Raw genomic sequence first — 12,650 nt, 5'->3', positions numbered from 1 at the left:
ATTACATTTCTAGATAACCATTCAATTATTCATCTCATACAAAAATAGTGTGAATGTTCTCTATCTACATCTCTTTCACCTTCTCTCTCTAATACATTTTTAAAAACTAAAACTCAAACACCTTTGAAAAAACTCGAACCAAAGGAAAAAAAAAAAACTGGTTCTTGACCTCAATTGTGTGTGTGAAGATGGAGCAGACAATAGAGAAACGAGGAAAGGGAAAAAGAAAAAGAACAAAGCTTCAAAACCTCTTGATGTTTACATGATAATGCAAGATTTTTTTCCACAAAGCTCTTGATGTTTGTTATTGGCATCTATTGCAATGAAAGCAGTTGGAATATCTGGAAGCTTTTTTGATATGTATGTCATCCATGGATCATTGCTGCATATTCAAATACATAACCTAAAGATGCGAAAGAGCTGTTGATGACTAAGATGAGGTACTTTGGAAAAGGAACCCAAGGGTGCGTTTGGTACGCAGGACAGGTTCGGATCGGACTGGATCAGACAGGATAGGTTCGGATCCGATCGAATCGGACAGGATATAGTAGTGCAGTCCTATGTTTGGTATAGATCCGGACTGAACGATGGACTAGCTGTTCCATGTTTGGTGCAGGATTAGACTGGATTGGACTATTTTAAAATTTTTTAATTTTTTTAAAAGAAAAATTATAAAATTCTATTTATAATTACAATAAAAAATAATGTACCTAATTAATATTGGAAATTGATATAAAGTTTATTTACATATTTCATTTACCATTTTTATTACATCCACAAACTATATTAATTTGTAATTTTAAAATTAAATGAAAATTAAATTATAACATAATATTTTATAAATAAAAATTAATGAGAAATAAAGTTAAGTAATGAAATTTTGTAATTGTAATTTTGTTTTTACATTGTAATTAAATTGTAATTTTTTTTACAACCACAAATTATGTTAATATATGGTTTTTAAAACAAATTAAAATGATATTATAATATGTTAAATCATATGTACAAATAAATAAAGTTAACATCATATTTAATTAAAAACTTGTTGATAAGTACAATTTCACATACTTGTCTCCATACAAATGTATATATTTGATTTCACACCAATAATCTACTTATATGCCAAATAAGTAAATACACCCATTGATAGTAATCCAAACAAACAGCCGATTATAAAACCATTACGCCACTCATTATTCAAGTTGGCACGTGTATGTGCGGTGATATGTTGTATTGGATTTGCCTCATTTAGATTCCTCATCATTCGTTCTACATACTCAGCATATGCTATTTCAGCTTCTTCAGTTGTATTATATGCTTGATATAAATTATCCTTAAATCCTTGCACCTGTTGATGACATTCAGGCCAAGAATTATATATTCCTGGTTGTCTACCTTCAAACACAACATAAACTCTTCTCCTTGCCATTTAATGTTCCTGCATATTATAATAAATTATAACATAATATGATAAGATAATAATAAAATTAGACAAAATAACAATTAACTAAATCAATCAGGTGCATATTAATACACTAAAACATAACACATGCTTCATATAAGTGTCTTTACATACATAATTAAATACTAACATCCATTACCATACCACATGTCCATAAACGACCATACAACATATGTCCATAAAGTTCACATCCAAGTGTTCATAGTTCCCCTCATACATAGTCTTAAATATATGATACACAGCAACACCTAGTAATTTAAAAATTTTCTAGCAAATTCAATCTTGCCCGTATCCGTTCTAATAATCTTAAAAACCTCAACGTTCGATGGATCCAATCTCATTGCCTTAGAGATTTCGAGATTGTCATCAACAGAGAAGCCTAACCTGTCTAGCTCCATAGCTAAGTATTGTGGATAATTGGCTTCCGATTTATCTAACTTTGCAGCCAATTTATCAAACAATTTCTCTGCTACATTGCCAAACCCGCTCACAATGTCATCATCCTTCATTCCAGATTTTCTCTTACCTCTTGATTTGGGTCGGGTAGACGGTTCACTATGGATTTCATTCACAGACATTGGAGAACATACATCATTAAATTGTTCATTTCCACTCTCCAAATTCAAATCATTGACCATATCAATTGGAGTTTGTGCTCCATGTCCTGTTGCCCGATCCTTTCCAAAAATACTAGCAAGCCTCTCATATAGCGGAAACGGTTTACTTCTCCATGCCTTTGCACTTGGGTTACTCTAAAATAAAAAAACAAACTTTTAATTGTAAACAATTGAAAAACATAACTTCATATATCAAGTGAAAAAATTCGATGAAAACTGATGTCCAAATTTTCAAAACCTGCACATATGCTTTCCAAACTTCGTCACTATCAACGTCCACACATTTAAGAGAGTCATTCCATCCGAAGCCACTTTTGTTTAGCATATCATATATTATACCGTATTGTTTCTTCCACTTTTTCAACTTTGACTCAATGTGTGGATTTGCTCGCAAGCCCGAATTAGGACATATCTCAGCCAATCGCCTCTCAATCATAGTAATTGTGCCAGGCTTGAATGATCCGGTGTCACATCGCTGCCCACTAGCTACAACCTCATCTAAAATAAGCAGCAAAGCATCTTCCTCCCCTTTGCTCCATGTACGTCTAGATTCAATCCCTCGGATATTGTGACTGCTACCTCCAACTTTCATTTCTATTAAAATACAAATTTTTATGATTTCAACAATACAATAACAGCAAGCAAATAACAGCAAGAAAATAAGGAAAAATCATTCACATATGACAACAATGGCATATAATATAAATTGGTTTTCATACAAATGATCCAAGATGTTTAACAAACAGTATAAAATAAAACATCTACAAGAGCATTAAAACATGCGACCACTAATGTCCATGACATCTCCTCTCAGCAAACATTTGCTTAGCTAAATCATCTCTCCAGTTAGTCCATTGGTCAGAGGAAGAAATCGATCCTATAATGTCATCGTCAGTACTAATGGCAACATCTTCACTCCTATCAAACTCAACTTCCCCAGGATCAATTATCATTTCTCTTCTAATAAGATTATGTATAAGGCAACATGCGGTAATGATCTTGATTTGTGTTGCAATAGGATAGAAAGATGGACTTCTTAAAATTGCCCACCGCTTTTTAAGAACCCCAAAGCATCTTTCTATGACATTCCTAGCAGATGCATGCTTCATGTTGAAATACTCTTCGTGATTTATGGGTGCACAGCCCTCTCTCCACTCAGAAAGATGATATCTTGTTCCTTTATATGGTGGAAGAAATCCTTCACCATTAGTATAACCAGCATCCACTAAGTAATAACAACCTAAAAAACAAAAACATATCTCCTATTAGTGTATGCAATGTTGGTTACTACAATTTAAATTTTGAAAATTAGCCTTACCAGTTGGTACTCTTAACCCATTTGGCCTACTTAATGCATCACGGAGTACTCTTGAATCTGAAGCGGAACCTTCCTAACCAGGTAATACAAATATAAATTCCATATTTGGATTACATACACCTAAAACATTTGTGGCTATCTCACCCTTTCTTGTACGATATCTTGGCTTATCGATTTCTGGTACATTCACCTTAATGTAAGTTCCATCTAAAGCTCCCAAACAATTCTACGCCATTAACAAAGTTACTAACATCAGATAATGTTCCAACTAATTGAACTATAATATTAATAACGAAGCTATTCCACAAACGTACCTTAAATACTTTCCATCTATCATCCAAACAATTATCTGATATTGGTTTTGGAGGGCTCAACAGAATTTTATGTAAGCGCAGTACTCCATGCAACACATAATTGAAATATCGACTTATTGTCTCTCCCGATCTAAAAAATCTAGTGATAATTGTACGATTCTTGGTATGGTGAGCAATTATGTGCAGAAATATACACACTTGCTCTTGCAATGTAACAATGCCATCACTTTTAACATATCCATCATCGTCTAATAACTGACATAAAGTATCAAATGTTCTCCTATCCATCCTAAGCTGACTAATACAATTAACATCATTATCTAGCAGACTATTTAGAAAAGACATACGCAATTCTACATTCCTAGGTAATTGATTTCTATAACCTCTAACATTTCGCCTTATATATGCCCAGTACATATACATAAGCAAAAGTAACATAAAAGCCGTACAAAAAGACTTTAATTGTGAATCATTTGGAAGTAAAAGGAATGCAGCGACTTTTCTTCGATCCATATGTACTACAAAAAAATAAAATAATAAAATAAAAAACAAAAAAATGCTTCAAGAAAAATAAATAAATAAATAGCATATTAAATTTGATAAACATAAACTACTTTGGACTAAACAACGCAAATCAATTCCAATATACATCTATTTATCAGCATGCTAAATAAATAACTCAATTTGAGAATTGGTAAATATTGGCAATAATGTCATGTCACTTTTCCAACACATAAAAGGATCCAACCTTTTTTTTTTTTTTGGTGAATAATAAAAGGATCCAACTTGTTACCAAAAAAGAAAGGAAAAAAAAAAAAGCATCCAAACTTTGATTTTCATATATAGAAATAGATTAAACGATAGTAGAAATGTTTTTTCCAAGGATGAATTTTTTAATTATAAGAATACATGACTGTAATGATCAATATATATATATATATTATAGTTTATTTAATGATCATGGTCAATATATTTTTTTCTGTAATTTGCAGTGGTCAACGATAGTAGAAATGTTTTTTCCAAGGATGAATTTTTTAATTATAAGAACACATGACTGTAATGATCAATATATATATATATTATAGTTTATTTAATGATCATGGTCAATATATTTTTTTTTGTAATTTGCAGTGGTCAACGATGAAACACACCTTTATAGCTCGTTTTCTTTTACTTTTAAAATTGTATTATTTTAAGGAATTAATTTTAGCATAATGCCTCGTATTATTTCAATATTTTTACACGGTGTGCATGAAAGTAGCATAACATCTTTAACGTAGTTTGAAGCATAGCTATATCAGTCCAAAACTTTCATTGTAAAAACTTTCAATATTTTTTTAACTTATTGTAAATGATTGCAGGAGGGGGAGCAATATGCTCAAGAGAATGGAATGTTCTTCATTGAAACATCAGCAAAGACAGCAGAAAATATTAACGAGCTCTTCTACGAAATAGGTGAATTTTTAATACTTCATCATAAAGAAACATATTGTTCCACTGTGCAGCAAGACAGATGAGAGATACACCATGACCATTTGAATTTCAAAAATAGGATATTTTGTTCATAAAATGCACAACACAAGTGCCATAGAGATAAATATACATCATACATTTAGAAATAGTTGCAAGCATTTTGGCAAATTCTGCTATGATTTGGAAACTAATATCTGCAATGTGTGGTTTGTTGTTACTGCCCCATGCAGCAAAGAGACTCGCAAGGGCTTCTCCACTAAAGCGTACAGGAATAAATCTAAACAACGAAACACAGAGCAGAAGAAAACTATTTTGCTGTTCATCCTGATCTGTGTAGCCTTACCATTTTCAAGTCCTATCAGTAATAATGCTTAACACAGTCCTATCATAAAAATTCAGTATATTTTTTTTTGTGAAAATATAGAGTGAAAGTGTTTAGGTGAAGGTTTTTGTTTTGGAACCCATCAGGCAGTGTGTAAAATTTGCAGACTATCTTGGGTGCAATAATTTGTATTGAGGGAAAAAAAATTTCACAAATGCAGAGAAAAAACTAACAATTTGGGGTTCTTTGCACGACAACAAAACAGAGAGGAGAGGAGAGACAGATCCCACGACAACAAAACAGAGAGGAGAGACAGATGAAACTTACCTGGGTTCTTTGCAATTTGGGGTTTTGCTTGCAAATGGAATCCGACTATAAGATGGCCTATACACGAGTTTGGGAACAAGAGGCAATTAGTCTATCGCATCACCAGAAAGAAGAAAGGAAAAACTAGATTTTTGGGTTTTAAAACATGAACCAAAAATGCAAGTTTTTTTTAGAACAAAAATGGAAATGGTTATAAAACATCTGTATATGCAGATATCTCGGTGAGAGATCAAAAGTGGGTTTCAAATCCACACCCATGACAACATAAAACAGAGAGGAGATGGAAGCCTTTTCCCAACCCGAAAGAAAACACAAATTGAGGGAAAAAAAATTTCCCACAGGCAGAGAAAAAACTAACTATTTTTTGGGTAACATTTTTAAGCAAATTTTTTTTTTTTTAAAGATATATCGGCGAGATCCCACGACAACAACACAGAGAGGAGAGACAGATGACACTTACCTGGGTTCTTTACAGTTTGGGGTTTTGCTTGCAAATGGAAGCCCTTTCTCCAGATCGACTATAGTAGATGGCCTATACGAAGAAATGTCACAATACAGGAAGAAATAGAGAAGAAAACAGATAGAGATGCAGAGAAGAAAATAGATATAGAGATGTAGATAGAGATACTCACCAACCGAGCTGTGATTTTTCCTTTGATCTTCCACGCGAGGCAACGATAAGCGAGAGAACAAGGGCTTTTTGAGTTTGGGACAAAAATGACGTAGGGGGAGAGACGGGTCAGCTGTGTCCTGATCATTTGGGATTAATTTACTGTTTCGGTTACATCTGTCCCGAGCTCAAAATGATCAACCAAACAGCAGACTGGGACTGTGTCCCATCCAATCCTGACCAATCCAACAAACCAAACACACCCCAAGAGTATTCCTTTTGTTCTTTTTGAAGTGCTCTTCTTGTTATTTTTGGTTAGTGCAAGATTTTTTCCACAAGGTTCCATATATTTTATATGCTATTAAAGGTGGAGCTTGAGGAAAATTTTGTTAGCTAAAGTTGTAAATTCAATGTTACTAATTTTTATTTTATTTTACCTTGTAAAAGATTTTATTTAAATGTTAATGAAAGTTTTCATTTATCAAATTCAATATCATCCTTTCTTTCACTGACACAATTAAATTAATTTAATGACTCTTAATATCTTCTTTAATTTCATGACAATAAATATGAAACTTGTGATAATTGTTCTAATAATAAATAGAGATCCCAACTACTTACAAGATAATCGTGAATTTTTAATTTTTGAAAGTAGTTGAAAGATGTGTGTGTATATTGAAAGAAATGGAATCTATTCTACTCGCTCGATTAAATGTCCCAATATCATATCGAGAATCCCAACCATTTGACTTTAGGAAACATAATATCACATAACTAGATTGCACAATAATTTTCCAATTAATTATCCTGACATTATATTGGGAATTCCAATAAATGAAGTTCGAGAAACACAATATCCATGGTTTTTTATCACTCTAAAAATTTTATTAACGATCCATTTAGTTACCTACATTTTAAGTGCTAAATTCAAAAACATTTATTATTTTCCTCATTAACCATCTAATCAACTTTAAGTCCCATCCAATCCACTTTTAAGTCCCCCATTTAATTTTTATCTTTACCAAATATGGTGGGTTTATGTCAAATAAACGTAAACCACCAGTTTTTATTAAAAACATTATCTTATTCAAAAATTATGAAGTTAAAGATCTCTATTTACATCTCTTTTTCTCTTTCTTTAATGCATTTTCAAAAAGTAAAACCCAAATCATAAAGCCAAACCCTATATCATTGAAAACACTTAAACCCCATAATAAAATATAAAAAAACACTAGTTTTTGACCCGAACTGTGTGTTATATGATTTAGATTGCTGAAAGACTTGGAAAGAGAAAAAAAGAAAGAGGAAAAAGCTCTAAAACCTCTTTGGAACATGATAGTGCAAGATTTATTTACACAAACCTACATCTGTTTGTTTTCGGTAACTATTGTGATGAACGTCATTGGAGCATATGGAAGCTTTCTTGAAATGTGCCATCCATGGATTGTTGCAGCATCTTCCCATATATCATTTGAGGATGCAAACGATCTATAGGTGATTGGGATTAACCATTTCAAGGAAAAAAAGAAAAAAAGAAAAAAGAAAGCAATGAGTATTCCTCCCTTTGTTTTTCAAATGTTCTTCCCATTATTTTGTGATAGTGTTATTTTATTTTTATTTTTTTTCAAAAGCTCCCATACAAATTGTACGTTGTTGAAGATGAAGTTGGAGCTTCTAGAAAAGTTTGTTAGACCTAAAGTTGCAAATTCAATGTTATTGTTACTCCTTTTTCTTTTTTATTTAACATGGTAAAAATTTTCATTTAAATGTTAATGAAAGTTTTCATTCATCAAATTCCATGCCATCATTTTCTTTCATTGGTACTGTCAAAATTCATTTACTATTTTTTAATGAGCCTTTAATATAATCTTAAATTGTATGACAAAAAATATTAAATATGTGACAATTGTCTCGATGATAAGTAGAGATCCCAATTAGTTAAAATAGTGGGAATAACATTAGTAGAAAACAAGTACGTCAAAGTACTAATGTTACATAAATGCCCTAATCATAAATATAGATCTCGATGTTAATTAATAAAAAAAGTTAAGAAAGCACATGAGGAACAACATGTACTCGTGTGATATAAATGTCCCAATAATTCATGGAAATCCCAATTTGATTGACTCAGGAATTACGAGACTAACATAAGTGATGAATGCTAATTTATGACATAATTTTTCTGATCATACATAAAGATACTAACTAAATCAAGTTGAGAAAAGTTGGAAAACATAACTACATGAGTACAATTGTGACAAAATCGTCCTAAGAGATCCCGATTTCTTCAAATTGGGAAAAAATGTGGCACTTGTCCCGATGTTTTGTAGAGATCCCAACCACTTAAAATATTGTAAATAATATTGGTGGAAACACACGTACATTAAAGTACAAGTATTACTTCATCAAAGTACATCACAGAATAACGCGAACATGTGTGACATAAATATCCTAATAATAAATTGAGATCCTAGCTTAGTCAACTTGAAAATTATGAGTGTAACATAAGTGAGAAACATTCATTTAGTGACATAATTCTCCCAATCATAAATGGTAATCCCAACTAAATAAAACCGGGAATAGCGAGAATAACATAGCTAAACGCGTACATTTATGATATAATTATCTCAAGAGATTCCAACTTCTTCAAATTAGGAAAAAATGTGAAGACTTCAACTTTTTATTTAACTAATTAATTTTCATTGAAACTAATTTATAATTATGCTTGAATAAGGCTTATCCAAATTGATCAAATAGATAAGTAAGTTATATTTGACAAATCACAAGATAAGCTTATCAAATACAGCTTATATATTGGGTAAAGCTTTTTAAAGTCATTATACAATTTATCTCATTGAGAACCGATGCTTATAGACTTTTAATCATGATTCTCGAATTTGGAAGGTTAAGTCATTTCTTGCTAATGCACAAGCACAAGGACACCAATAATTAAATGAACCCTGCATCTTTTCAAACTACAATGTGCCTAATCTCATTTTGTTTCTGCTTATGAGTAGTTTAGGAATAAGGACATAGTGTAATCTATCCTAAACCCAATATTTCCTCCAAAACTTCCTACAATATTTTATGATCATCATCCTCCCCTTTTTTGCTACTCGAAAACAAATTTGTAAAAATGGAAACCACTCTATTCGATTTGCCTATAGTTATACTATGATGATCAATGTGAGCAGGTGCAGACAGCCTGGTGTGCAATCCCACATCATTCGATCTTGATAAGAGAATGATTCAAATGCAATAATAGTCACATTACACCAAGGCATTTTCAGAACGGCTGGTTTCAAGGTTTGAAAGAACCCTAAAGTTAAGCGTGCTCAAACGAAAACAATCCTAGTATGGGTGACCTCTTGGCAAGTTTTGAAAAATGTTACAATTGGTATCATATCTTGTATCCAGCTATAAGTGTGCCAGTGAGGACACTGGTCCCCAAAGCGAGTGGATTGTGACAATCAATGTAGGTGGGTATGGGACACTTGCAAACTATTTGGTGTCCAATCCCGTATTATTTGGGTATAGATAAGAGAATGATTCAAATATAATAATAGTCACTCTCATAACTCTAAGGTCTTTTCAAAGTGGTTGGCTTTAAGGTTCAAAAGAACTATGAAGTTAACCATGCTCAGGCGAGAGCAATCCTAGGATGGATGGCCTCCTATGATGTTTTGAATTAAAAACCCCATACCAAGCGATTTGAACAAAAAAAAAAAAAAAAAAACCATATTAAATGCCATGGCTAAATTGTGCTCAAGCAAGAGTGCTTTGAACCAAAAATCCATACCAAGTGTGATGACTAAATTTTGCTCAAACAAGAGTGCTTTGAACAAAAAGCTCCATACTGACTGCAATGGCTAAATTATGCTTAGGCGAGAGCGATCCTAGGATGGATGACCTTTTGGAAAGCTTTAAATAAAAATCCCATATCAAGTGCTCTGAATAAAAAAAGTCATATTGAGTGCCGTGACTAAATTGGAGACAATATCAACAGAGAGTGATAGGTCTACCAGTATAAGCAGGGTGTTGCATATACTACATTTGATTATGGCTCAAATTCCCTTACAAACTAATGCTAAGATAACAATTCTATTCACACATTTCTTCATTGTAGGAAAAAGATTTCCATCGTTCCTGTTTGAATCTAAGGTCTTCCTCAACTCTTCATCCATCTTTCAAAGCATTTCTTGATCATGTTATCTATTCAATCAACAACCATTAAATGGGTGATCAAATGATAGATTGATTTGCATTTAAGGCTCCTCTACAAGGTATTTAATTTCACCTGAATGTTCACTAGATACTCTCATATGCCTTCAAAAGGCAATCAAAGCACCTGCATTTAAATCTCACTGCCGCACCTTTCAACCTTGCTTTTTGGTACCTCTAGTAGTGACCTATCACTTACTTTTTTCATGCTTTTATATTTGAATGTAAAATGTTAGAATCATTGGCAGTGGATGAGGCTAAGTCACAAATCAAGCATTTGGTATTCAAGTGTCTTAATATGAATACCATTTGCCTAAAAAACTGCAAGGATTTTCAAACTTTCACTGTGATAATTACGAATATCAAGTGTTGGTGATTGACATAACATTCTAAAGAAGTCCAATCCATTACTGGTGGAGCTTGTTGTATATAACTACACATGGATGAATGTAATTACTTGTGTAACTATATCCAACTTAGCTGCATGCTATGATTTGTTCCATTGCGTATTGAACATTTAATATGTATTTTGTTTTAATTAAGCGAATTTTGTATATGTCCGATGTCATCATTGAAATTATGTTTTTTAATGTGATTTTCTATGTTTTTTATGTGATTTTGTTTACTATATTGATTTATTATAATTGGTAAAATTGTAGATATAGTAATTACAATTATCCAAAATATATTTAAAAAGTATCTCTATATCAAATCGAGATTCTTGGATAAAAAAGAATTCACATTGTTTTTCAAGAGATCTTAACTTATCCTCATATTAATAGTACAATATTTCTCAATTTTGACATAGGATATGGATTTTAAGAAATCGAGATATTATTGGGTCGTCATCAACATCCATATTCCACACGTTTGGATTTAGATTTCATGGTTTTCATCAATTTTTTCTTTTCTATTTGTTTTTCTACTAGCGCCCAATCTAAAAATACTGCAAATATAAAGAGATAAAAAAAAAAATCATTAAAATCAATCATGATTGCATATGGAGGAACAAACAACCTATAGGGGATTTAATTTCATGTGTCACGATACAAAGAGAGATAAAAATTAAAAAAATTAATTACAAAACTAAGTATTGGATAAGCAATACTATTAGGCATCTATACTAGAGGTGTGCAAAAGGGAAAGACGGAAGATAAATAATTTCAGGCTTTACAAAATTAAAAGGGTAAAGATGTAAAGGGAATTTCACACCTTGTAAATAGATAAAGGCATATGTCCATCAAGGGTCATAAATCCTAATACCCCCAGAAAGAAAACTCAACATCATTGTTGGCCCATACAATATATATATATATATATATATGAATATATATTTTATTTTTATGGTTTACATATGTTAAAACTAAGCCGGTTTAATCATCATGATAAAAAAAAAACACAAAAAAAAAGTCAATTTAATTATTGTTATTATTTTTAAAATTGTTTTAATTGGTAACCTACTCATATCTGCTATTAGAAAATAATATATATATATATATATATATATTAAAAAATTATACTTTTAATTAAAAATTGAAAAATTTTGTTTATGTATTTATGGACAAAGCTTGTTTGCGATATATTAAATAATGTGTTTGGGGTCTAATATAAGATTTTCATGTTTTTTAATATTTAAATTGAATTAAATATAAAATTTAAAATTATAATTTTTAAATAATAAATTTCAATTTCATTGATTTAATTTTTGATATTTTATTAAATTTATATTTAAATATATTTTTTAAAATGATAAAATAAATTAATTTCAATGGTAGAATATTTTTATTTGTATCCATAAAAATACAAATTCGAATTATATAAATAATAAAAAAATAAATAATTTATATTTAAATAATTTATTAAAAAAATACGTTTTTAAATTTTTTTTTGATATTTTATTAAATTTATATTTGAACATTTTAAAAAATTTTTTTGAAAAAAGACAAACCCTGTCATTTAACAGACTCATATTTAATTTCCTTGCCC

At 31.0% G+C, this 12,650-nt stretch overlaps 1 protein-coding gene and 1 long non-coding RNA gene across 2 annotated transcripts; both read right to left on the bottom strand.

Moving 5' to 3' along the window:
- Positions 1-1,541: 1,541 nt before the first annotated feature.
- LOC132800373 (uncharacterized) lies at positions 1,542-2,671 on the bottom strand. Its single transcript, XM_060813904.1, has 2 exons — positions 2,318-2,671; positions 1,542-2,214 (listed from the first exon to the last, which is right to left on the bottom strand). Exons 1-2 carry the CDS (start codon positions 2,669-2,671, stop codon positions 1,711-1,713), a joined length of 858 nt encoding a protein of 285 aa, XP_060669887.1. The 3' UTR covers positions 1,542-1,710.
- Positions 2,672-5,772: 3,101 nt separating this feature from the next.
- Positions 5,773-6,680, bottom strand: LOC132800398 (uncharacterized). The gene is made up of 3 exons (XR_009635469.1): positions 6,466-6,680; positions 6,294-6,365; positions 5,773-5,890 (listed from the first exon to the last, which is right to left on the bottom strand). It is a non-coding gene; the product is annotated as an uncharacterized LOC132800398 (long non-coding RNA).
- Between the last annotated feature and the right edge of the window lie 5,970 nt (positions 6,681-12,650).

The sequence above is a fragment of the Ziziphus jujuba genome, chromosome 1 (assembly GCF_031755915.1).
Source record: "Ziziphus jujuba cultivar Dongzao chromosome 1, ASM3175591v1".
Classification (NCBI taxonomy): domain Eukaryota; kingdom Viridiplantae; phylum Streptophyta; class Magnoliopsida; order Rosales; family Rhamnaceae; genus Ziziphus; species Ziziphus jujuba.
This window is presented reverse-complemented; position numbering and strand designations above follow the sequence as displayed.